The 27,099-nt window shown below is 46.2% G+C and overlaps 1 protein-coding gene across 1 annotated transcript; it reads left to right on the plus strand.

Moving 5' to 3' along the window:
• Nucleotides 1-12,333: 12,333 nt before the first annotated feature.
• LOC141466244 (acyl-CoA (8-3)-desaturase-like) lies at nucleotides 12,334-24,821 on the plus strand. Its single transcript, XM_074150072.1, has 12 exons — nucleotides 12,334-12,643; nucleotides 15,210-15,320; nucleotides 15,613-15,810; nucleotides 16,635-16,736; nucleotides 16,908-17,036; nucleotides 18,644-18,704; nucleotides 18,823-18,899; nucleotides 20,207-20,304; nucleotides 20,613-20,709; nucleotides 21,636-21,715; nucleotides 22,211-22,336; nucleotides 23,096-24,821. Exons 1-12 carry the CDS (start codon nucleotides 12,449-12,451, stop codon nucleotides 23,145-23,147), a joined length of 1,326 nt encoding a protein of 441 aa, XP_074006173.1. The 5' UTR covers nucleotides 12,334-12,448; the 3' UTR covers nucleotides 23,148-24,821.
• Nucleotides 24,822-27,099: the final 2,278 nt, after the last annotated feature.

Consider the following 27,099-nt stretch of genomic DNA (forward strand, 5'->3'; position numbering starts at 1 on the left):
GGGGCCACTTGCTGCTTTGTCTTCTCGCCCAAAGCCGGGGGGGTTAAGGGAGGATTTGGGGGGTGGGGGGGGGGTGGGGAGGGTAACCTGTCCCTGCGCTTCTGAGGGATGTGCCGGGGGGGGGAAGAGCTTTTCCTTGCGTGATGTAGCTCAGCTGATGCCCTGCTCCCTCCCTTCCCCTTCGCTCATGTCCTCCCTTCTCTTTGTCTCCCTCCCGGTCCCTCCGCTCCCCTCCCTTGCTCGGAAGTGCCCCCTAGGCTGGTTTTCCCCGTACTGATGCACTTTCTCCTCGCACATAGCCCTGTTTTGTGGGAAGCTCAGCCCCTTCCACACACACACACCCCCGCCCCCCCCAGTATCCTCCTCCCCCCCCCCCCCAGCACCCTCCTCCCCCCCCAGTATCCTCCTCCCCCCCCCCCCAGCACCCTCCTCCCCCCCCCGCCCCCAGCACCCTCCTCCTCCAGCATCCTCCCCCCCCTCCAGTACCCACTTTCCCCCCCCCCCCCAGCACCCTTCCCCCCCCCCCCCATCATCCTCCTCCATTCAGCCCCGGTGAGGTTTCCAGAAGGATCACCAGAGCTCCCGCACCAATCCCGGCGCTCCCGCCGCCCAGCCCGGCCCGGCCATTGGCCCCTCCGCGATCTTTCGAAGCCCAAAGCCCAAAGCCCAAAGCCGGCCCGGCCGCCCGCTTCCCCCCCCCCGCGCCGCGGGGACCGTGGGACGGGAGGTGCGGGCACCCCTTCTTCTCCTCCCCTTTCCCATGTTCTTGTCCTCGGGATTTTGGCTCCAGCTTGAAAAAGCTTGCCCACCCTCCTTTTATTCCCCCCACCCCCCTTTTTTCCTTTTTTTTTTTTCCCTTTTCCCCTCTTACTTTTCCTCTCTTTTTTTTCCTTTCCCCCCTTTTCCCCTTCTCCCTTTTTCCCCCTTTTCTCCCTTTTCCCTTTCCTCCTTTTTTCCTTTCCCCCCTTTTTTCTTTTTCCCAATTTTCTCTTTTTTTAGTTCTCCTTTTTTCTTTTTTCTTTTTTTCTTTTCCCCCTTATTTTTCCCTCTTTTTTATTTTCACCCATTTCCCCAATTTTTTCTCTTTTCTCTTTTCTCCTCTTTTTTTTCTTTTTTCTCTTTTCTCTTTTCTCTTTTCTCTTTTCTTTTTTCTTTTTTCTTTTTTCTTTTTTCTTTTTTCTTTTTTCTTTTTTCTTTTTTCTTTTTTCTTTTTTCTTTTTTCTTTTTTCTTTTTTTCTTTTCCCCCCCTGTTTTTTCCTCTTTTTTCCCTTTTTTCCTTTTCACCCCTTTTCCCCCCCCTCTTTCATCTTTTTTCCTTTTCCTATTCCCCCCCCTTTCTTCCCCCTTTTTTCACCTTTTTTCTCCCCCTCTCTCCCTTCCCCCTCCTCCCCCCTCCAAATTTCACTTTACTTCTTAGCAGCAGACTTTAAAAGGAGATTTATGGTATTCTGCCTGACATCAGCATTGTTTGTGCTCTATTTTGTCACGCTGAATTACCGACTCAATGGCTGTCAGAATTAACAGTTTTCTTCTGCCCCAGGAGATCTGTTTGACAGCAGGCTCAGCCGGAGATCCCCTGCTTAGGGCGATGCTTTTATGGACAGGTGGGACGGTGCCATCTTTTCTTTGCCGGGGGGCACTTTTAGTATAAAATAATCCCCGTCATGAGGTTGTGCAAGGTGTTGTGGTGCAAGGGTAAAAACAATGGCACGATGTTTTCACTCCTGTCTTTCTCATGCCTGAGGGTATCTGTGCCCGCTCTCCAGGGCAAGGCAGTTGTGACCCACAGCTTTCCTGGTGGTAGGTATTTTTTTCTTGTGACGATTTTACATTAAGAAGTGGAAGGCTTATTAATCCTTTCGGTAGGATCTGGCTGATTCTAACCAGATTTCATGTACCAACATTTTAGGGCACAGACTGCACTTCCGAAGTTACAGCATTCTTTTTTATGATCAAATCTGAGGATTGGAGCAACTCTGGCTTCCAGTAGCTCAGACCTTTATTTGTCTCGTCTCTCAATAGCACTGTGTTCTGACCTGGTCTGGAAAAGCAGAGGTTAACCACATGGTTAACCATCAAATGCTTTCATTCCCCATGCTTATTTGCTCTCTAGCCGAGGATGGTATCTTGTTGCTGAAGGATAAGAGACCACCTCCGTCAGTGAAAGCAAGAAGTGCCTCCAGCCCTGGTGCTGTTGTCCTTCTGCCCAGCCCCAGCCATAGTTCAGAGCGGGCACAGACAAGGGTGCTCTGGTTTTTCCTGCTGCCGCTGGCCTGAAGGAGTTGACAACGGTGAATATCTAAAAGAATTCCTGCTCCTCTCCTTTTCCCTACCCCTGCTCCTGGTTCTGCAACAGGAACCGCCCTTGTGCCAAGACACGCTATAGGTTTCCTCTGTTTCTGCCTGGTCTTAGGGCTGCTCAAGGACTTCAGCCTATTAAACAGCCTTTTCCTGCGGTGTGGGGTGAGGGAAGTCAGAAATGAAAGGAATGTTTTCCTAAGACTTGCTGGTTTTATTTAGTTTGGTTCAAAATAGACCTCTGACAAGGCTAATCAGAAACGTCAGCAAGACGGGAAGTTAAGGTGGAGCCGATGTGATGGGGGGAAAGTTTACCATGGCACTTTCTGGGCTGAGTTACTTGAATTTCAGGATTTTAACCCTGTAGGCGTATCACAGTAGCATGTTGGATGCTTTAACCTTTGGAATGCTCAGGGTGTTCCCTCTGTAGCCTCCCCTTTCCTTGTACCCACACACCTGGAGACTGCCACCCTGGTGCTTTTCCTGTGGTGTCCAAGTGCCATCAGCACTTGTGCAAGGCTCAGGGCCTTGCACAGATGCATTCTGATGTGATTTTTCTGTCTGGTTTCTCCTAAAAATTGATTGCCACGAGTAAGTGAATCATCTTTTCTTACCCTATTTTTTTTTTTTTTTTACCCTTTGCCTTGTAGCTTAGAGCCTACTGGATAAAATAGTAGATAAATCATTGTCATGTCCAATAAATACTCCATGAGCATGGAGCACGCAATTCCTGCACCTTATCAAGTCCCCTCCAGCCGGTGCTAACATCACCTCAGGCAGGACCAACCAGTGATGAGTTTAAGTGGGTTTTGATGAAAACTATCATTACCGTTGGAAAACTGCTCTGTGGACTCCCTGTTCTCTGGAGAGGATGTCCAGAAGAGGACAATTGTCTGGCAGTCTATGAAAGTCAGGCTCTTCTAAGCTTTATTTGTTAAGAAACACTGTAGTACTGTTCCCACACCAGAACTTGGCTCGTGTCGGTCGTTGTGCTGCTCTGGTGGAGGAGGAAGAGGACAGCGCTGCTTCCAGCTCTGGCATTCCACGTCTAGAAGAAAATCCCGAGGGAAATTGGGCTGGCTGTCAAATCCATGTTGACTAGCTCTGCATGGCAATAAATTGCTGCTTTGATCTGTTATCCCGGTGAGAGAACCGTGTTTAGTGAATTTAAACTTCTGTGCTATGGGTATTTTTCCCGGTCATCTTTGTGGAACCCCTACGCGGTGGTTCATGGGCTCCAAGCAGTCTGCAGACATCAGTTTTGAAAATCATTGCATATAAAGATCAATTATTGTTTTTCAGCTGTCATTTGTAGCCTATCTGATGCGAATTAGTTTAACATTTCCAGTTCTGGTAGCAGTTCAGAAGAAAAACCTGGCAACATCTCTTGCTCCTGCAGAGTTAAACCACGTACAACTGCAAGTTGGTGAATCCCAGTGATTTTCCCATTAATAGCAGCTGAAGATCTGGTTTTCCAGTTTCTGTGACCGTGCTGAGGGGCAGCAGATCTGCGTTGAGCCAGGAGGCTGTACTGCAGCCCCCCCAGAGGTCCTTTGCAACCTATATTACTTTATAATTCTTTATAGAAGAAGATTGTGAAGCTGAAGAATGTAGAGACGTCCAAGAAGACGGAGAGGGACACTGGGCAACATGGAGAAAGGAATAAAAAACCATACTATAATTGATTATTTTACTTCAAGCTTCATTAATGATATTTTACTGTTAGAAAGTAAGGGGGGGATCCACTGCAAAGCCAGATTTTTTTGAAAGGAAAGTAATTTGCAAATTTGTGAAATACTTTTACTTGTTCAGTTTCCTAACTGAAGGTTGTGTCCTCAATGCCCACAACTAGACTCAAAGCCATGACTGCTTTTGACACGTAGAGATAAAGGTACGTATTATTGGTAACTCGCAGTATTATCTGATGGTCATAGTCCATCAGGTGACTGCTCCACAGAAGGAATGTATTAGTGTCATTGAAATTGGTGGTTATTTTGGATGCAGCAAGTTTTATCAGTCAGTCCATGGAAAGTTCATACTGGAGAACTGATGACTTTGAGCAGTGGGTAATCTATGCAGGGCTGGCTACGTACACAAATGTGAGCTTGATATATACCATTATATATCAAATATACCTTTGTATATTTGCCTGAGCAAGTCCTCCCTCCTGAGAAACAAACTGGTGAGGAGGTGGGGACATTATGGAATCAGCCCTTGAACATCTTAAATGGTCATAAACTCAAAGCGTGCACACTGAACTCCTCATCTGGGTGTTTCACAGAGATAATTGTGTAAGAACTTAATGAGGAGTCGTTGAAAGGTGCCTATTAAAAAAAAAAAAAAAAAACCCAGGGCTATCACCCTATCATCTTCTTGCGGCACAGCCTGTAACGCTGTCAAGGCTTTCCATGGCACTTGTTCTAGGTTTTGTTTGGCTCCAGGAGCACAGACCAGCCACGGCAACGAGAGGAGAACAGACTCTCTGCTGTGGCCAAGTAGGTGAAAGGCTGCATTTGCTGCCCGGTGTAGCTTTAACAGCACAAAGAGCTTGTGTAAGGGACATAAAAGCCCCGAGTTTAATTGGATAGTCATGGGATGGGGGGGGGGGGGAAGGTAAGAAATAGGAAAGGAAGCATGGAAAAGGGGATATAGAGAAGTGCAAAGTAGAAGAGAGAGTGTAGGGGGCACAGATAGAAGGGGTATGTCTGCTCTTCGGCATAATGTAGAAAAATGTAAGCTAATAAGCATATATAGAAATATATATATATGTATAAGATGAAGGGCATCTTGCTGGGTTACTGTGGATTGGGGAAAAAATCAGGGCAAATTGGTAGTTCAGATATCTTTATGCTGTGCCATGCATTGATTTGCTAATATAAAAGAAAGAAACCGAGCCCCTGAGAAAAGTGTCAAAAAAAAGTAGCAGAAATCACAGTTTTTGAGTTTGTTGTCTCATCCCTTTATAGAATTTTATGTAGAAGTTGGTAACATCAGATAAGATTCTTTTAATCTGCCTTTTAGAAAGGAATAGATGATGATATCCTCCAATAATACCTGGAGGATGACTTTGACAGCAACACCCAGCCTGGCAACAGCACGTGGAAATGCACTACAGCTGCACATTAGTCCTCATGGATGTGGGGAAAATCCTCTTTTTCCCCAGTTTAATAAGCATGAGATCCATCACTGGGCATCCTGGTAAGGCCGGATGGCTCCTTGGCACATGGTGGGAAAAGGAGGCGGCAGGAGAGAGCAGTGAGCAAGGGGTGAGTGGGAAGGACACGGAGCAGGGATGTGAAGGGGAAAGAGGGGATGGGAACCGAGGATATTGAGAGAAAAATAGTGTGAAGATCCAATTTAGCTGCATCTTTAGACTTTTAGCTACCTTGAGATACTCTGCCAATGAAAGATACATGTAAGAAGAGACCCCAGGCTTTCCCTCCCTTTCACTAAAAGGAAAGGCTGAGGAGGTCAGAACTTGGGCTGATAATAAATAATATTCAATATCTTATATATAATAGTAATAAATTCAAACACAGTGGGAAACAACTAAATGACATCCTGACTGGGGAAAGGGGAGCTGGAGCATGGATCCTGAGGTGAGGGAACCCAACGGTTGGGTAGGGATGCCGTTGCAGCACCACTTTAATAAGAAAAGTAAACTTCTCCTCCACCCCTTAAGGGCAGACACAAACTCTTCCTTCTTTTTGTCTCTCCCCTGAAACAAATTTCTAGTGCTTGAGAAGCAATCGGTTAATGGCTCTGAGGAGGAAACATCCCTTCCCATCACTGTATAGAACAGATGGATGCATGAAGGACAATGTGGTTCTGCATATCGTCAAGAGATATGATTCTGCACCAGGAGAAGCTGATTCAAGCAGAAGGACACCCAAGACACTGAAGTAACGAGCAGTAGTTTATCCAAAGGTAAGCAATAACTACTGCGTATTTCACTGGATGAAGACGAGGTCCTTGGCTTGGGCTTTCAGGATGGAGTATTCTTCCCCTGAAGATGTTCTATCAGGATATCGTGGCTGCCCTTTCTTTGAGCGTCTCCAAACTTATGTGTGCCCACAAGGAAAACTCCATTTGCCTTTTTCAAGAGAATGGAAAGACCTTTTTCCTCAGGTTGATATTTAAAAATGGTATCCCAGGCTACAATAACATATCACAGAATCACAGAACGATATGGGGTTGGAAGGGACCTCTGGAGATCATCTAGTCCAACCCCCTGCCAAAGCAGGTCCACCCAGAGCAGGTCCCACAGGAACGTGTCCAGGTGAGTTTGGAATGTCTCCAGAGAAGGAGACTCCACCACCTCTCTGGGCAGCCTCTTCCAGGGCTCTGCCACTCTCAAAGGGAAGAAGTTCCTCCTCATGTTGAGATGGAACTTCCAATGTTCAAGTTTGTGTCCGTTTCCTCTTGTCCTGTCCCTGGGCACCACTGAAAAAAGACTGGCCCCATCCTCCTGACACCCACTCTTTAAGTATTTATAGGCGTTGATCAGATCCCCCCTCAGTCTTCTCTTCTCCGGACTAAAAAGACCCAAGTCCCTCAGCCTTTCCTTGTAAGAGGATGTTCTAGTCCCCTCATCATCTTTGTATCCCTTTGCTGTACCCTCTCCAGCAGTTCCCTGTCCTTGAACTGGACACAGTGCTCCAGATGCAGGCTCACCATTTTAAAAAACTATTTAGGCATCTTAAACGATGGTGTTCTTAGGTCGATACGAAGCCCTCAAGAAGGCTGGCTTGTTAATAGCACTGTTTCTGTGTGACAGTGCTCCCAGTTCAGAGTTTAACTGTCCCTTACTAATACATCTGACTGCTATTGTCCCCTCGTTGCCTTTTGTTCTTCTGCCAGGCCACAAGAAAGTTTTTTTTAAGAGCAGATATTTATACAGCACTGGGGTATAAAAACAGTGTAAAACAGGGCTGCGACCAAGGCTTTTAGGTATTAAAATACAAAATGAGTAAATAGTCATTAGAGAGTGATGGTGTCATACCAAAATTAACAGTCTCTTACCACCTTTGAAGTCCTGTTGTGTCTCCACATCGCTCCTGGTAGAACCATTCTATGGCCATTTGTGGCCTTGAAATTCCTTACTGGCCAAAATGTGTAAATGTATGAGTTAACTGGGATATTTACTTACAGTTGCAGGAAGACTGGGGACGTGGGAGTTTCGGGATGAAAGGTGGGTACAGAATATGCAGGGTTAAAGTGCGAGAAACCCCCCTGAAAGATTTCCACTGTTGATTAGCACGTTGTGGGTCTACCTGCAATTTTTTTAGGATACAAAAAGAAAAAATAAAAATCAGGAAATTACTTGCTTATGGAGTGGAGGTACCCCTGTAGAGAGGAAATACCACAACCGATTGATTTTCAGTCCGGGAGAGACCTGTAAAACAAAATCCAATAAGTATTTTCTAAGTCAAAACCAGACAAATTAAACCTTTAAGGCTTAAAATGTTACTAGTTAAGCAGAATATATACTAAGAATATTAATGCATTGTCTTCGAGTCAAGGCCACAAGGCTTTTCTGAAGCACGTTTTAACCAAATGCTGCTTTTCTGCTCCTTATCACAGAACGTTAGACCATTAAACCCCCCCTGAGCTTTAAAAATCTGTGAAAAGGAAGAAACGTGAATGTCTTGGAGTCACTGTTAAATCTTCTTTATATTTCCATTGCATTTGCGTGTAACTTTAATCCGAAAAATAACGTCTATTGGAAAACATAGGTTTTGATCTAATTTTTTTCAGATGTTCTGTATAGTATCGGTCATTTTGCTTCCTCTTCTCTGATACAAGATCACGTGCTGCTAGAGTTCACTCATTAAGTCGATATGTTTAAAACGAAGGCAAAATGCTATCAAAGATGTGTTTGACGTTTTTCCACTCTGACATATTCTAGCATCTTGAGTTGGCGATGCTTTTTCCCGTCGTGGGAGAGTGGCCGGGAGCCGACTAACTTTACAAGGCGACCAACCAACCAACCAACAAACAAACAGAAATTCCCATTGTACTGCCCTCGCTGGCATGGGTCTCGCATTCCGCAGTGGATCTTGGGTTGGCCGTGTGGGATTATCAGGGTCAGGGCACAAACCGGTCCAGATGCCAAGGAAGCCGAGTACATAATCGTACTTGTTTAGCAGAGAAAGCAGCAAGCACCCGTCAGGACAAGAACAAGGAGAGAAAGGCTCCGTTTTTAACGCTTCCTTGTCCGTAAAAATCTCATTTGTAATAATTTGTAATGAAAAATCCACCCTCCTGATGTTCTCCTGTTACCACCAGATTCCTTCCTTTTCTCTTTACTCAGATTTTGCTTTGAAACGTGAAAATAGCTAAAAAATCACTGCCTTGCTCCCTCAGGTACGAATCTTAATTTCCACCTTCTGGAGGATAAAAAATATGTTTATTTTTATCTCCGCAAGCCCATCCCTTATGGACAGTGATTCCTGGTTGCTTTTTTCTGGCGAGATGTAAACTCCTCCCAAATCCCAATCCTCCTCCGCTAGTCCTCACTGTAACATATTAATTATTTCCCTCTGTTTTGTATAATTTTTGCATCTAGGTTTTAACGGTCAGTTGTTAGGGCAGAGTACCGGAGCGATTACTCCATGCAGTTAATGTGGGCTGAAAAAACACTGTTTATATGTAAAAAAAAAAATATATTAATTTATTGTTGGCATAAAGTGTTAGCAATCCAAAGAAATAGTTCCAGGTAAAATACTAACTCACTTAATCCAAATTATTCAACTATTACAGCTCGTTCCCAATAATGCAGCCATTGACAAGAATAAAGGAAATATTTTTCTAGTATCTAGCCCTTTTGCAACCCCCATGCACCCTGCATCTTAAGCTTTTTTGGGGCCAAACAAAAACCAAGGACTGATTCTTCTTGTTAGACTTTGATTTTAGATTTTTTTCTTTCAAAATCTGCTATTTTCTGTGGGTTCATCCCTCAGCATTGATTATTGTAACTCATCTTCCCCTGCTTCAAGGTGGCAAAATAAAGGCTGCCACCCTCTCAGTCCATCTCCTTTATTTCTCTGTATCGCTGGTCTGGTCACCAGCTGCCTGGGTACGTAGCAATCCCTCATCACCCAAGTCATTTAGGTGGTTGAAAGTAAGTTACAGCCAAATGATGGTAGTGACACGAGGAGTTTTAATCCATTTTCTCTGTTTTTCTGATGATCTCCAGTCGTCTAGGATGCTAAGAACGAATTGTGGCCAGATCAGAAGACTGAATCAAGGAGCATCTCCTATCTCCCCTCAGATTTTCGGTGATCCTCGGTAGCTTAGGAAGGACCATGACAATAAGGAGAAATGGAGACGGGAGCAGTGGAGGTAAAACAAGGACTCAGAACACTGAGAAGCGGAAATGCTGTTGGAAGAGGTCTGGTTTTACCCAGTTAACTGTCTTCCAGCAAAGACTGACTCTCTGTTAATGCCACCAGTCGCAGCCGGACGCAGGATGCTTTCCAGTGTGTAAGGGCAGCTGGATTTCCCTTGCAGTCTTTATTACAAAGACATCATTCTTGCCTCTCCAGTACCCACTGAGATCCCGAGAACGGCAACATCAAGAGAACCAACTGCTGTTGACAACTGGCAGCTTGTAGCAGGACACGAAAACCCTCACTGCTTGTGGTGGGGTGATTCAAGTAGCCTCCACGATGTCTTATCTTGGGCTGAATCATCCACTGAGGGGAAAAGGAACAGAGCCACAGATTTTATATCAGAAGAAGCTTTGTAAGTAATTCCAAGGGCTGTGTGTGTGTGATTTGTCTGGGAAAATCCACTAATGAGGTGTAAACATCCTTTATGGCTTCTGGTCCTGCTGAAATCAGAGAAGGAACACGGGGAACAAGACCGCAGTTTATCAGGCTCAGTGGTGCTTTTTGGCTACTGTTCAGATCCCTTAAAACAAGTTTCCAAAGGTTTAACTTGTGTAGGAAGATAGACATTATTATTATTATTATTATTATTATTATTATTACTACTACTACTATATTATTTTAATGTGGTATACAGGAAAAAGAAAACTGACCAGTGCCCCCCCCTGTATTCCTGATGAAAAGTCAAACTGAAACTATCAACTACATTTAGGACAACTGTTCTTTTGTGCGATAGATAATCAGAAAAAAAAGAATAGAAATTTAAATAATTACTGCACCGTTCTGAATATAATGGTTAAATTTAAAAAGACGCTAAACTTTATTTATTAATGTCTTTTATGGCTATGTTTGTGAGAGGGTCAGCAGTCAATACACAAAGCAACTTAATTTTTGCTGAGATGGGAAAAGAGCCTTTTCTTTCATGGGCAACAGTGGAAATGTGCGGAAGCGGGGATGCCTTACGCGATGCGTTAGCTGTGGCATTGCTAAAGGGAGGGAAATAAAAGATGTTCGATCCAGTGTTCCGCAGGGACAGAATTCTGAATTCCAAGCCAGAAAGACGGGGTGTAGCAATCAGGTGATGTTCAGAACAAGAAGGGATGCAGTCTGGTGGGTTCTTCGTTTCTATGGTTACCTTCAACTGGAATTGCTGTAACTAGGTCAGATCGGAAGGTGTGGATGACAACAAAGAAATTGGGAATCCGTAATGAGAGTTCAGAGAGAAGACTGTTGCTGCTGGGGGATGCCAAGAAGGGAGATGAACGTGGAGACAGGCGTTTTGACGTGTGTTTGAAATGTATATGAATGAAGTCCCACAAGGGTGGATCTGCGTTTTAGCATCATTCCAGCATTATTCCCTACTCTGTTGTGTGAAGAATCATCCGCAGACCACCCTCAGGCAGACATATAATGTGATATACCTGCGGTGGCACCTTTCCTCCCTCTGGCTGCACGTCCCGGCAGCAGGAAGAGCCAGAGAGATTTGCTGGAAAGGGGAAACAAAACCAAGGGCAGGGAAAATGAGGCATCCTCAGCCCAGAAGTGAGGAGAAACAGTTTGTAAAAGCGGTCTGAAAAGAGGCAACTTGGGTGTGGATTGCACTGCAGAGGCCACACAGTGTTCCTCTGTTGGTGGGTCCAGTCCTTGGCCTTTTCTCCTTGCTCCACATCCTAAATCTTGTTCATGGTATAATTTTCCAGGCTGTGTCTTCACCTGCCAAATAACATGGACAACCACACCTCTGTCCTTTCCATCTAGGACCAGCTGCTTGGTGCGTTGACCCCCTTCCCATGTTTCTTACCTCCCCAATGCAGGATTAGGCATTTGCTGATGCTGATGCTGAACTCTGTGATACTGGCTTCAAACTGGAAGAGGGAAGATTTAGATTAGATATTAGGGAGGAATTTTTCACTATGAGGGTGTTGAGACCGACCCTGGCCCAGGTTGCCCAGAGAAGCTGTGGCTGCCCCATCCCTGGAGGGGTTCAAGGCCAGGCTGGTGGGGGCTCTGAGCAACCTGCTCTGGTGGGAGGTGTCCCTGCCCATGGCATGGGGATGGAACTAGATGACCTCTTCCAACCTAAACCATTCTATGATTCTATGTTCTCATTAGCCTGCCCCATCTTTCCCACCCTCCACCACACCAACCGCTCCCCCCGAGTTTGATACCATCAGCAAATCTATATAAAGGTGCGTTTTTCCCATTCCCCTGGTTGGAAGGTAAGGCATTTAAACAGCCCTGGCAGCAGCATTGATACTTTTAGGAATGTACCGTGTAAAACCAGCTATTTTTTGAGCGAGCCAACATGATGAGGTCTATAGGGAGCCCTCAAATATGTCCAAAATAAACTCCGTCTGCACCAACAGGATGTTACAGCCTGTAACTTGCCACAGCCGGAGATGCCAGGCAGCTGCCTGTTGCGGGGACCCCCGATTTTCCTCCTTTTCCGTGGTTTCCAGCACCAAACCCCAGCCCCGCAGCTTCCCCTCCTGCATCCCGGGGGACGCCGCATCCCTGGACCGCCGCGGCCCGGCTGCCAGGGGGCGGGCGCAAGGCTAGCGAGGCCCAATGGGCGTGGGGGAATGGAGGAGGGGGCGTGGCTTGAGGGAGCGGGGAGCCAATGGGAAGGCGGGGTTTCAAGAGGGGAGGTTGGGGAAGGAGAGCGGAGGGTCCGGCCGGCGCGGGGCCGAACCGAGGCGAGTAGAGCCGAGCGGAGCCGAACCAAGCCCGAGCGGAGACGAAGGGAGCCGAGCCCAGCCATGGAGGAGCCCGGGTCGGGGCGGTCGCTGCGGCGCTTCACCTGGGAGGAGATCGGGGAGCGGAGCGGGCGGGGGTCGCCGCCGCAGGAGCGTTGGCTGGTGATCGAGAGGAAGGTGTACGACATCAGCCAGTTCTGCCGGAGGCACCCGGGGGGGTCCCGGGTCATCAGCCACTACGCCGGGCAGGACGCCACGGTGAGCGGCGGCGGGGGGGGGGGGGGGGGATGCCGGTCCCCGGGGGTGGGAGGGGGATGCTCGGGGCAGGGACACGTCCCCCCCCATTGCTGCAGGCAGCGCCAGGGGTCCCGGGGGACTGGTTTTCCGAGGTAACATTTCTAAAGGAATAGCTAAAAACGTGCGGAAATAGGGTGTCCGCAACCGGGCATAAATCTGGGGGGAAACCCCGTGGTTTTGGCACACTTGCAGTAAATAAGAACGCTCTTGTTTTATACCTGTGTAGCCACAGGCTCTTGTTTTATACCTGTGTGTGCCACAGGAACTGGGAGGTACTGGCAGCGACACTGGTTGGGCACAGATACACTTAGATTGGGTTTTTTTGCAGGGAGGGGAAGGCTTTCGGCCCCCTCTCACTTTTAAAAACCCCAGCAGAGCGTTTCCAAGAGATGGCACTCGTGCGAAACATTCCTGAAAGTCGTATTTCAGCCTCTAAAAAAAAAAAAAAAACCCAACAACCAACCAACAAACAAAAAACCAACAAACCCAGTAAACGGTCATGCCCGAATGCCGGTTGCGAAGGGGAGCAAAGCAATATTTGAACTGGGGTAATTTTAGTAATTTTAGCAGGGTATTGCCTTCCTCTGCTTATGCTTTTCACGGAAGAAGATGCGTTTCTCCAAATGCGAGTGTTTAGACCCAAGGGGGGGGCGTGGGACGTTGAAGCTACCTCTAGATCGGGCTGAGTTTCAGTCCGGTCTTGGCCCGGACGGAGCAAAAAGGCTGGAACTGGAGCCGCAGCGCTTCCCTTCGCTTCATCACATGCCTATCAACGTAAAGCTGAGGATAAGAAGGGAGTTTGCACACACTGCAGGAGGTCGGGAGGCACTCGGTGCGTGTCGGAAGCCCCCCCCGGGCATGGTGGGGTCAGACAGGGGTCCGTGGCGGTGGCCGGCACGGTCCGATGGTCAGATAACCGCATTATTTGGGCATTATCGTCCGCGTCGCTGGCTGGCTGCCACCGAACCGCTGACCGCTCAGGAACCCCAGCCAAGTAAATCCCAATTTTTCTAATAGTTTTGTCCTGGAAATGAAAAGAATCAGGCTTCTCAAAAACGGGGTGGGGGTGGGGGGGGGGAACCAAACAAGTAAAGGGAAAGTAAAGAAAGCGGACTTTTAGTTTGCCAAATGCCAGTGGAGTGTTGTGATTTCTAGAAGGTGCAATCAGCGGTCCCTTAACCTCGGGTTAGGATTGCACAGCCTCCATGGAAAGGATTGGTTTAAACCTGTGGTACCATCCTCCTCGGGTCTGCCCATTTACTCCTTCCTGGTTTTTTTTTTTTTTTGTTTTCCCCCTCTTCCAATGAGAAAATGCAAATGTACGCTCCCCTTCCCCTCCTTTATCCACATAAGCCCCAGCGGAGAGGATGCTCCCTCTGAAGTACAACAGGGCTGACCAGAGCTGGCAACATCAGCTGGTTTTTTTAACCCCTTTCTTGACCAGAGATCTTTTAAAAGAAGAATTTCTTTTCAAAGCGTACAACGATAAGCTAGTCGTGATAGCGCTGATGGTGCAGGCGGCTTCCAAACCGATGCACAATATCGTCTCAGACAGGGAAAAACATCCTTAGGCTGAGGGAAATTGTAAAATATATGCTAATTTGGACACCCGGGAGGGAAATACGGAAAAGGAGGTAAACGGGGGATCTTCAGTAGGAAGTAGACGTCAAACTGCCATGTGTGCTCAGGGGCTTTGTAATCTAAATACAGTGGTAGAATCTATAGTGATAACAGGCACTAGTGATTTTTTTCACCTGGCTGCCTGGTTGCCACGGAGTTTGACATTACGTTTAAATGATAAAAGTAACCGATTTCCCTAACAGGGATCTTTTGAATGGGTGGAGAGGAAAAAAAAGAAGCCTTTTTATGTGGCTCCTCAGAAACGGGGAGGGGAACCAGATGGGGAAGAGGAGGCAGGTGGCAGGAAAACAAAACTCTAGGAAGATATGTCAAGGTGGGCATTGGGGGTTGCCAAGGAAGCATGTTTGGAATAACATGGGGCTTTTGAGAGACTGGTGAAGGTCATCAGAAGCTGCCATCACCTGTCTGTGTCCTGCTTGTCCTGTTATTTTTCCCAGTTCAGCTCCCTGATTCAGTTTTTGTGCTCACATCTCGCCCTTCTTCCTAGTCGGACTTTCATTTCGGGATGTGGGGCCTGAGGAAAAGTAAGGTGGAAGTTAAAGACAAAAAAGAGACAGAGCTGTTGAGATGATACATCTTGAGGTTCAACAGGATATGAATTTTTCAGGTACAGAAATAAGAAGGGAGTGAGCCCATATTTCTGGGTGACCTGTACTTAACAGCGTCCGGATGGAAAATGATACAGGGATTCCTGCTTCAAATGATGATTTATGGTGTGAAAAAGGCAGTAAGATTCGTGGCAGTAGGATCTGCTTCAGCCAGATCCATTAGTTGGGTTGACTTGACTCAGCTTTCTGCCGACTCCAGGATATCAGGAATTATATTTCTTTTGCTGCCACCCGAACAACTGATTTTCCTTCATCCTGTTCCTGTATCTGCGTTTCAGGATCCTTTCATAGCGTTTCATCTTGACAAGACGCTAGTAAGAAAGTACATGAGCCCGCTCCTGATTGGGGAACTGGCACCAGATCAGCCCAGCTTTGAGCCCAGCAAGAATGTAAGTATCTTAAAGACGTGGTATTTGGGTCGAAATAGTGCTGTTTAAGTTCTCTTACTGGCAGCCAGAATTCCCAGTACATAAAGTGATAGGATCTCCCAGAATCACTGTGTTGGTCTGAAGCTTCCCCTTGAGTTCATGCCATTATTTATAATCTTAGTGAAGATTTGTCTCCAGGTGACCCTCAGCTTTTCCCCGTTGCCACAGTAGCTCCTTGAGAGGGGGAACTGAGCTCCTCTTTGGGTTCCTGAGGCATTTTCAGACCAGCAGATACTCTTGGATCTCCCCACAGAAAAAGTTGGTAGAAGATTTCCGTGAGCTCCGTGCGACCGTCGAGAAGATGGGGCTTCTCAACCCCAACCGCGCTTTTTTCCTCCTGTATCTCTGTCACATCTTGCTGTTGGACGTTGCAGCCTGGCTCACCATCTGGTATTTCGGAGCATCCACGGTGCCTTTCCTCTTCTCCGCAGTGCTTCTAGGCACCGTCCAGGTAAGCAGCTGGGCAAAAAGAAGCCCCAGAAACACCAAAAGCCAACCCTTGGAGACTTAGGTGCTCATTGCCATAAGGACAGGAGAAATCTTATCTTGGTGGACTTCCCAAAATTCTGTTTCTCCCTGGATTCCGCCAAAGGGGCAAAATTACAGTGCCCACGACATGCTGCTTTGGAAGAGCAGGCTTTGCCCTGCTTTTTCCTTCCCGTAGTCTGTCAAAGCCCTCCTTATTCCCAGCCTTCTTCATGCAGTGAAAGCCACGCTACGCTTCTGAGGTCCCTTGTGCCAGAACTCCAAGGCGCTGTGCAGGGGCCAAGCCGCCCTGTTCCCATGGGAACTCGCAGCTGAGTTAGAGGAGAGGGCAGAGCAGCGCTCAAAGCCCCAGCTATTCCTCCGGTGGCCAGATGATCCCCTTGGAATTACAAGTACTCGGAGGAGGCAGCAGCAGGCTGGTCCTTAAAGGAGACTTTGTTGCCAGTTTCAGTGCAGTTTTGTAAGAGAATAAATGCTGTTTCTGAGCTCCACGACTTCATTTTTTTTTTTTTTTCATGATTTTTTTTTTTTCCCTCCCTCATGAAAACGACTCTCTGGTGCTAAAAGTCATTAGGCAAAGTCTGGACTGCCCTGTTATATAGTAAAAGAGAAGCGTTTGGATTGGGTCTCAGCAGTGGAAGTGCTCTCGCTACCCAGGGGTGTGTTGTGAGGAGCGTGGGAGTGGGAAAAGAGAAAGCCCTTTTCAGAGGCAGAGCCTCCTGACTCTTCTTTTTCCCCCAGCAGCACTGGGTTTTTTTTGTTTGTTCGTTTGTTTGTTTTTAATTCCAGGCACAGGCTGGCTGGCTCCAACATGATTTTGGACACCTTTCGGTCTTTAGCAAGTCCAAGTGGAACCACTGGGTGCACAAATTCGTGATCGGCCATCTGAAGGTGGGCATTCGGTGCTGAGAGGGACTGCTAGAGCCTTGCTTGGGATGCTCTGCACTCAAAAACCAGGCTCAGTATAAGAAGAAAACAAATGCAAGGAACTACTGGGGAGGGAGGACCAAGGGCAGAAGATACAACTTCTTTACGGCACTCTCTTCTCACCCCTTCCTGCAGGGAGCACCAGCCAGCTGGTGGAATCACCTCCACTTCCAACACCACGCTAAACCCAACTGCTTCCGAAAGGACCCCGACGTTAACATGCACCCCTTATTTTTTGCTTTGGGAAAAACACTCTCTGTAGAGGTGAGACCTGGTGAAGGCTGGGAGGTTGCAGCGTTAGGATTCCAATTTGGGAAGCTGCGGAGAGGTTGGAGGCTGGTGACCAGTTGGTTTGGTCAATGAGTTGTCTCCGTAATTCAGGAATTTAGAGAAGGTGCATCTTGGGATTAATGGCCTTTGAAAACAAGAAGAAAAAATATCCTGATGCATTACTAGCTTCCGTATACTTAATGTTGCAACTGGTGTTTTAATGGCTTTTTTGCCCTAATACAGTCTTGCTCTGGGTTGAATTATTTCCAAATTGATTCTGAAGGTTTAAACCAAACCACCAAAACGACTTCTGTAGAATGAGAAGTACATCCAGAAAAATGGTTTGACTTGACCTGCTATTTTATACAGTGCTGCTTTGCCTGCCAGTAATCCCTAATGTTCCTTAGCGATACTCCAATACTTCCGAGATTTTTATGTTCTTAAAATTTCAATGGAAGTTATTTTTGCCATGTTTTAAAATAAGAATGAGACGTTCGTCACAAGTTCATATTTCTCTGAGGAGAGACTTGCAGCTGTATGAAGATAAGATGGCAAGTTGTTCTCTTTACCAAGATCAGCTTTGACTAATTTTAGTGTTGTGGGAAATGATGCAGCGGTTGGCAAGCGAGGACTAACTGGAACGTTTATAACTACTGATCAAAGAAGGTATTTCAGTGGTCTCAGCCTGACAGTGGGTGTCAGGCTGCATCCCATCCGGAGCCCAGCTCTATTTATAAATTCATAGTGGTACCTGATTTAAATGCTCTGATTTGCATTGAAATTAAGGGAGGGCTGCTATTCGTAATTAGTTTGGACGTGTACAGGGATATAATGGAGTTCCTCAAGGAAGTCAGTGACGTGATCTGTTATGTTTATACAGTGGGTGCTGAAAAATCAGCAGTCTCAGAGGGAGGATAATCACAGAATCACAGAATGCTATGGGGTTGGAAGGGACCTCTGGAGATCATCTCCTCCCACCCCCTGCCAGAGCAGGTCCACCCAGAGCAGGTTGCACAGGAACGTGTCCAGGTGGGTTTGGAATGTCTCCAGAGAAGGAGACTCCACCACCTCCCTGGGCAAGCCTATTCCACCATTAATCTATTCACCACTGTTCCTGTGGACACAGTTTAATGTCTAGATGCTCCTTTCTCTGCTTTGGAGATTAATTGCAAGTAGATGGGAGTCCTAGACATCGTTATTCGTAGTATCGAAGGCTTTCCTTTTTTTTTTCTGAAGCTGTATCGGCAGCAAACTGTTGTTCTCAGTGCCTCATGCAGGTTTGGATTTAAGTGTTGTGAGGCGACTGTGCCCTCTGTAGGGAAAGAGCTTCCAGTGCACGTTGCTCTTGGTGGCTCAAGGGGCTACCCAGCCTTTTCGGGCATCCAAGGCAGGGATGAAACCTTAGCACAGCAGTCCTAGATGGAAGTTCCAGGGGATGACGAAGCCAATGGCATGGTGGAAGCTGGCATGGTTTGATAGGGCATCTCTTTCAAAGGTTAGGAGGTATCTAAGTATGCGTTTCTTCAGGAGCATGGGTAGGAGGGTATGCAGAGATGGCTTTATCTGTCTTCGTGGCCTGAATCATTTGCTTATTTTAACAGCTCGGTGTACAAAAGAAGAAATTCATGCCTTATAACCACCAGCACAAGTACTTCTTCATCAGTGAGTAACCCTACCCTTTCGTAGTTCTATGGACAGCCTTCCCTCAACCCCTTCCTTTTCCAGTCCGTCCCGCGCAGGGACACAGTTAATGTCTCTGCAATCTGTTTCTCCACTCTAGTTGGTCCCCCAGCTCTGGTGCCTCTTTACTTCCAGTGGTACATATTCTACTTTGCGATCCAGCGGAAGCAGTGGGTGGTAAGTCAGCTCCAAGTTGCCAGCAGCGACTTCTCCTTGGTTTACGGATACGATTCAGCGCAAGAAAATGCTGGGAGGAACTCTGAGCTGTGTATCTCAGTGACTAGGGGCTGTGGGTAATAACGTCTCTAATGTTCTGCCATAGAATCATAGAATCATCCAGGTTGGAAGAGACCCTTGGGATCATCGAGTCCAACCATCTACCCTACACTACAAAGTTCTCCCCTATACCATATCCCCCAACACCACATCTAAACGGCTCTTAAACACATCCAGGGATGGTGACTCAACCACCTCCCTGGGCAGCCTGTTCCAATGCCCGACCACTCGTTCTGTGAAAAATTCTTTCCTAATGTTCAGTCTAAACCTACCCTGCTGGAGCTTGAAGCCATTCCCTCTTGTTCTGTCAAGGGTGTGTGAGTTTCTGGAAGCATTCCTTCTTCTGCAGTGTCGATGTTCATACAGAATGTGTCCTTCAGGTAGCATGAGAGTGTAGTTTAAGGTAGACATGGTTATTCTGGCCACTCTGTTTTATTTTCCCAAACCAATACGATAAAACCTTGTGGGCACAGGAAAAGGGGGAAAACAGCAGAAATCAGAGGGGGTTGGAGGAGGATTTAGTGCCTCTCCATTTTGCGAAATGATATATTACAAATCGAGTAGCTTTCAGGTAGCCTGAAATCTGAATCCTCGCAGTTCAGTGTGAAGAGGAATAGGGGATGTGTGGTAGGTTTTTGGAGTTGTTAGGAATATAGTTTGTCAGGGGAAAACCTAGGGCTTTGAGGAGGAGCATGGCTTTTAAAGGCTTTAGTAAAAATGCGGAGAAAAAGATGTCTGTTCTCTGAGATGTGGGGGTTGGAGACAAGGCATCTTGCTGTTTTATTCTTGCTGGGAGGTGGGACAGTCAGGAGGAAAAGCACATGAGGGAAAGAAGAGATTGCAAGAAATGTGGAAAAGAACAAAAATGAATGAGATGGAGGCAAACCAGAGGTCTTTATTCTCTCAGTTGGCAGGTTTTTGTTTTTCTCACTGCTTGCTTTCTCCTTAGATCTGGAGGAAAATATGATGCTTTACAGTGTGTCCTCTCCAGTGTTTGCCCTGTGTTGGGCCCATAAGAGCAGGATAATTCCCGAGCACGGGAATGGCTCTGTGTCAGATCGCTTTGTGATGGGGCCAGGGAGGAAAAAATCCATCAGTAGAAGATATTATGGGAGGTTTTAAAGGGAATGCCACCTGGTGTGGATGGTAAATTCAGAAGCCAGTAATTCTTCCCCTTAATGAAGTTTTATCTGTTCCCGATACTACAGGACCTGGCCTGGATGCTGAGCTTCTACATCCGATTCTTTCTCACCTACTTGCCCTTACTGGGGGTGAAGGGTATCCTGGGGCTTCATCTGTTAGTCAGGTATCATTCAACTCATAATTTCTCCTTTTTTTTAACCCATTTTGCATCAATCCTTCGTGTCAGCTTTTCTTCAGCCTCCTGATTATCTTCCTCATCGGCTCCTTATTCTTCTGTCAACAAGACAGAGGTTGTTGTCTGTCAGGCATGTGTCTTTACAAGATAGGTGTGTGTAGGTCTGATCTGCTGAGGTTCCTGGTGTTCGTTTTGTCAAGCAACGACTAGTTTGTGTGTGTTCAAGTGTTTTGTACTGACTTGTTACCGCATCGGTGCAAGAGCAGTAATGGTTTTGTGTGTGTTTCCGTGTGCAGGTTTATAGAGAGTAACTGGTTTGTCTGGGTTACACAAATGAATCACATCCCGATGCACATCGATTATGATAAGAACGTGGACTGGTTCTCTACCCAGGTAAGACCTTCTTTCCAGAGACCTGTGGCTTTGAAGGTGAGAAGTTACAGTTCTGGGTATATAATGTCCGAGAGAGCTGATCACGGAAGCGATGGGAACTGGGAGAGGAAAACAGAATCATAGAATTGTCTAGGTTGGAGGGGACCTTTAAGATCATCTAGTCCAACCATCAACCTAACTCTGATAATCACTAAACCATGTCTCTAAGCACTATGTCTACCCGTCTTTTACATACTTCCAGGGATGGTGCCTCAACCACTTCCCTGGGCAGCCCGTTCCAAGGCTTAATAACCCTTTCAGTGTAAGAATTTTTCCTAATATCCAATCTGAACCTCCCCTGGTGCAACTTGAGGCCATTTCCTCTTGTCCTGTCACCCGTGACTTGGGAGAAGAGACCGACCCCTGCCTCTCTACAACCTCCTTTGAGGGAGTTGTAGAGAGCGAACGTAAGCAGCTTGTCCTCACCGTGTGGAGTGAGTGATTAGTGCAAAGGAAGAGGGTGCAGAAGTGGGGTGGAGGCTTCAAACGCTGAGCACAGATGCTTCAAGGAAAATAATTAGAGATGCTCTGATGCTTTTCAGATAGAGAGCTTTCCGTGCGTGAAGGATGAATATCTCTCTTGTGCTGTCTTGTTTTAGTTCTGAAGCTGTTACACAGTTTTTTAAGTGATGGAGGTGGAAGTCATGGTTGTTACGGTTTATCTCACTGGGGAAGTCAAGTCTGTTCTCTTGAATGATGTCCCTAACAATCATACATCACAGCATGGCCATCTTGTGTTGACTGGAGATCATTCTTGGAGTTGCTGTATTCAGCCAGAAGACGTGTGATGATTAGGAACTTGTACCTGCCTACTGTTGTGTTTGGCACATGGAAGAGAAGGGATATTCCTAAAACAACACTTAAATGTTACCGTTTTTTTCTCTCAGCTCCAGGCGACCTGCAATGTTCATCAGTCCTTATTCAATGACTGGTTTAGTGGACATCTGAACTTCCAAATCGAGCACCAGTGAGTTGAAGCACGGGTTGGGGATGTGAGGGAATTTCAAAGAGTGCTAGTTACACTAGGCCTGAAGAGCCTGCAAGGTCCCTGTCACTCTAAAGCTAATGCAAGAACAACAGTTAGTGTGGGTAGATGTTATGCTCTTTATACTGGGGATGGAACGGGAACCCCAAGTGATGGGTCAGAAAATTTTTGGAGCACCAGTGAGTACCAAAACCACTTCAGATGAGTAGCATGGCACAGGAATTAATAATTATTATTAAAAGTTAATATTAAATTATATAAAAATATGAAAAATTAATAACCAGGAAAATGACCAAGTTAGTTGGTTAGTTAGATACTGACTGAAGGAACATGAGAGGGACAACTACAGGGACGCTAACGGCTACAGACACAAAGGGAGGTCGAGGTGCTCCCAGGCTTAGGCACAGAAGAGGGGCAGGAATTATGTGGGTGGGGTGGTGACGGCTGCCGTTGAATCACCATATTCTTTTCCCACAGCCTTTTTCCTACGATGCCAAGACACAACTACTGGAAGGTGGCCCCTCTGGTGAAGTCCCTGTGTGCCAAACACGGCATCGAGTACCAGTGCAAGCCATTGCTCACCGCCTTTGCGGACATAGTGCAGTACGTATCGACCCGCTGCGTTCCCGAAGGGAAAAGGTTTCCAATATTTTGGAGTGAACAAGCGAGGGGCGTGGGAAGGGGAGGGACAGCCAGCTTGGATCACAGAAGTTCTGTGAAGAGCTGTAAATTGTATAGATGACTATGGAAAACCATCCAGCAATGGTGCTGGTCTCAGTAGCAGCAGAAAGGGGTGTCAGTAGGAACAACCTAATGGAGACCTCCTTTTCTTCAGCTCTGAAGAGTAAGAGGTCAGTAGGATGCCAGGTCTTGCTCCAGGGAAAGAGGTGTTTTCATAAAGATTAGTTTGAACTGCCATTCAGACTTTCTTTTTCCTTCCTTTCTTCCCCTCCTTGCTCCCCAGATACCTTTTTTTTATTCCATTGAAAAGTCGCATGGCTCTCTTCTGCCATGCTGGTTCCTTTTTGTTTTCATTCTAATTCAGTTGTTTGCTTTAACCTTCCGGTCTCTGTATGATGTAGCCCAGTGGTTTGGTGGTTCTTCATGTTTCCAGGGAGCTGTAGTCTACATTCCCTTGCCTCTAAAGGTCTCTGAGCAGCCTGATCTAGTTGAAGATGTCCCTGCTCATTGCAGGAGGGTTGGACTGTATGATCTTTAAAGGTCCTGTCCAACCGTCCAACCCAAACCACTCTATGATCTCCTTTGCTTACTATAGATGGGAGTTCTTCCCACCAGGTTCCGTTCCCTGGACTTTGTATGTCATTACCTTGTGTCTAAGGAAATGTGGTTCTCTCTTGGCAGCTCTTTGAAAGATTCAGGGGAGCTCTGGCTCGATGCCTATCTACATAAATAAGAAGCAGTAGATCCTTACAGAGGAATTTCCCCACCCTTGTTGCCTCCTGTGGTGATCACCATGAAGACACTGCGCAGAGGAGAAAGAGCTGGCAAAGCCAGAGATGGGGAGGTGGCGCCGCTTAATTCCATTGATGAATGTGATTAATATGATTTTTTTTTTTTTTTTTTTTTAAAAAAGATATGTTTCTTCATTCTTCTTGTGCTTCTTTCATTCCTCTTCTCTGGTGCTGGGTTACAGGGAAAAGCTGAATGGAGGAGGTTATGTTCCACCAGGCTGGAGGCAGCTGTGGGACTGGGAACCGATTCCTTTCTGTCTGCTGATACATCATTTGCTGAGTATCTAGGAGGGAAGTCTTGTATCTAACATAGGCTTTTGTGAGGTGGCTCTCACGAAGGTAGTAAGAAAGTTGAGACGGTGTGAAATCAAAGAACACAGGAGTTAGTGAAACGTGGAAGCAATAAGGAATTTTGTAGGTAACAGTGTTTTCAAATATCTATTTGTAATTAACAATGGCAATAGAAGTGCCCAAACCAAGGGAGAGTGGGTAGGACGTGAGAGCCCAAACCAATTTGTACGTACGTGGGTGAGACAGAGGAAGGTGCAGGCAGCAGTTCTGTAGGAGTAATCATGAGGAAAAATATACAATTAGAGCCCTAATTAAGGTAGAGAAACAGGGAAGTGGAGGTTATTCTGCAGGCATGTAGATGGGAGAGCTCGGCATGCCGTGTTCTGTGGGAATGCTGCCCTCCCCGTCTCTTCTGTGGTGAAGATGCCCGTTGGTAACCTCCCATGGAGTCTCTGCAAGTGATTTCCACAGTGCCGTGCTTCTGGGTGTTACTGGACCCATTACTGAAAGTCCAAAGGGAACAGAAGTATGGCACGTCAATACTGGGGATCCCTAGAAGGGTGAGGAAAGAAGCGAAAGGGTAATCGGTCTGTGGTCACCTGAAACTTCACTCCTTTTGGAGTGGTTCATTAAGCGGAGAGAACTCCATGACTTCTGGCCCGTGGAGCACGAGCTGCAGACAAGTTTAAAGAAGTTATAAAAGCGATAGGGGTTGGGGTACTGTTTCATTGTGCTTAACTTCTCGATCAGCAGAAGTCAGCACACCCATAGGCAGCCATCAGCCAATACATTGCTGGTCTTCCTCTGTTGGATGATGTGCCTTCAAAGCATACCCCACGAGGGCATGTACTGTGTCATTTATTGGAATGGGAATTAGCCTTTTCACATTTCCTGGTGTCTTTTCATTTACTACACCAAGGTTACAGATACCAAACAGAATATAGCATCCGGCATAAGCACTAATGAAGACGGCTCCATCACCCTGTTACCTCAGTGACAGGGGGCTTAGTCTCCAGACAGGATGGGTTGATTTTTGAGGAAGATATGGTGCTTTACCTCATCAACATCCAAAAAGAGGATGGCTTGTGAGGGAATGGAAGAAATTCATCTTCCCAGCCCAAGAGTGGTGTTAAGCACAGGGTAAAATTGTAATGGAAATAATAAAATAATCATTAAATCATTGATACCTGTTGATAAAGACCATGAAGAAAATGGGCCTTAGTTACTCTTTGACGTTCCTTTTTCCTGCTCGGTTTCTTTCCCTCTTATTATTAGAACTGTTGATGGAGGAAAGTCTAATAATAAAATTCCTTGTTTTACCCATTATTGCTGTCATCAGCGTGAATTATGTCTGTGCAAGAGCCTGCACTCTCCAAAACCAGAGCCTGAGCTGCTCCGGTTGCTGGATACTCATGTCCCAGCCACGGAGATACTATAAAAGTGCAAACTTCCAACATATTTTGGAGGAAGACAGCGAGACTTCAGCTCAGTTCATGAAGCTGCGAAAGTCCTTACCAGAGGGATTGTGGCAAATGAGGTAAGTAGAAGAAACGCCACGTGTAGGTCAAGTGGGCGGTAGGTGTTCAGCGATTGTTGAAGTGCTCGGTGTTGCCTGGTTTTTTTGAATGCCCAGAGTCAGAACGTTCATTGTCTGGATGTTTAATATTGAAAATTCAAGTAAATTTGAGCTACCCCCCGGGCTAGGATGACCTGACAGTTTTTAAAAGTTGACTTTGGAGAGTCTTGTGTTTTCTCTGCCACAGTAAAGAGGAAACGGGCACGATACGATAAACCGATTGCCTGTCTAACCAGGAAAAATAACACGTATGAACTGATTCACAGTCCTAAAGGGTAAGACCAAAAGGGGACTTGAATCAGCATAAACAGATCTGCGTCTGCTGAGTTTGCTAGAAGTTCTTCAGGCGTGTGACAGCTCCAGAGGAGAAATAAGCTGTGATGACTTCTTCAGGTGCTGTGGTTACTCTGGGCTGTTTAAACTCCACGGTGACAGGTTAGTCTGAGACATCTAAAATCGAAATTTTACAGTATTATTCAAATGTCAGCCCAAAACCCCTTTCAGGTTCTGGGAACGTGCATTGAGATGCGCCTTTTTTGGAATACCACCGGCCCCAAATTTGCCAGTTTTTTGGAAGTCCTTTGGCTTCACAGTTCAGCTTTAAATCATGGAACCTGAACATTGTGAAATGGCCACAGGGTGGCAGTCGGGCATCAGAAGGAAGGAGGACATCCAACCTCACCGGGAACGGAAGCATGGGTGTTTAAAGGCTCCCGTCTTGCTTTATCCTACTTTTCTGTTTGCTTAAGGGAAGTCAATATGAAATTAATGCACAGCTCAGAGCAGCTTTTGTCTGATGTGAGAATGGAACCCCTAAAACTCACGAACAAAAGCGTTATACCCCCACCTCACGCGCTGTGATGGGTAAGACTCTCTTAAAGTAAGTTTTGTCCGTAGCTTGTTGGGCTTTTTGGCTTTGGGTCTTTATTCTAGTTCAGCCTAAACACTAGGAAATGAAAGGTGTGCTAAATGCGCAGTACAGATTTAATAAAAATAAAAATTCATTCTGAAGATCTCTGAGGTGGATCAGATCATGACGTAGGGGAGACTCATTAATCTTCTGCTGTTGGTAATTGTTCAAAGCCGGGTGACCGCTAAGATGGTAGCGCTGAAGTTTTGTGTGTTGCGTTCACATATCCTGAGCTTAGATGCTCTTTTTCTGCCACGGTTGTGGCCAATTAGACAATGAAGTACTTGAATTACATGATGTAAGGAGAGGTTTAATGAATAGGGGAATTGTTAAAAAAAACAAACCCCAAAACTCCCCAAAACAGTAACAAAGTTTATTTAGGGATGAAGACAAAGCATTTACACCCAAGGTGAAGCCTGTTAGCCTGTTAGTTTTCAGCCTCTCCATGGAATTTGGGTATTGGGAGAGGATATAGTCCCCAAAGACGTCCAAAGAAGAACAAATTCATCAGGCATTTGCATGGGGTCTTAAAAACTGCGGTCTGAGGTTCATAAGGCTTTGAGGATTATCCCGTTCAGTGGAGTATCATTGAGAAAAGAGGTGGCTGCAGCCCAGAATAAATCGCTTTTTTCAAATCAGGGAGGAACAGTCTATGATTCTGTGATATTTCAGCAATGGAATTGTATTTTGTAATATTTTTCAGCAGCTGGGATTATAAAAAACGTTAGGGTGATGTTAAAACAGTTAAGGGTGATGGGGCAACTGGAAGAGGAAAAACGCTGTAGTTTTCCCCTTCCCAACACCCACTCACTTTAACTTGTTATTGAACTGGACTCACAATCCTTGCCCAACCCATGTATGCGCTTGCTTCCATTATCCTGAATTCCTCAAGAGGTGAACTGTGGTGTTTATAGAATTTTCTCCATCGTTAGAAAAGAAGAAGTGAAGATGATCGTACATCCACACAGGATAGATAATGGACGCAGACGAGCCGCTCAGAAACAGAATGATTTGTTGCTTCCCAAGATAGGTTCCTTTATAAGGAATATAAAGGGATTTCTTAACAGGTCAGGTGAAGAGGACTCATGTATTAATGCAACACGACTCATGGGTGGGG

Source organism: Numenius arquata, chromosome 6 (assembly GCF_964106895.1).
Source record: "Numenius arquata chromosome 6, bNumArq3.hap1.1, whole genome shotgun sequence".
NCBI lineage: Eukaryota > Metazoa > Chordata > Aves > Charadriiformes > Scolopacidae > Numenius > Numenius arquata.

Coding starts and splice junctions, on each gene's coding strand:
- LOC141466244 (XM_074150072.1), top strand. CDS start 12,449: ATGGAGGAGCCCGGGTCGGGGCGGTCGCTGCGGCGCTTCACCTGGGAG. Junction 20,710..21,635: donor TGGACTGGTTCTCTACCCAG/GTAAGACCTTCT, acceptor TTTTTCTCTCAG/CTCCAGGCGACCTGCAATGT. Junction 21,716..22,210: donor AACTTCCAAATCGAGCACCA/GTGAGTTGAAGC, acceptor CTTTTCCCACAG/CCTTTTTCCTACGATGCCAA.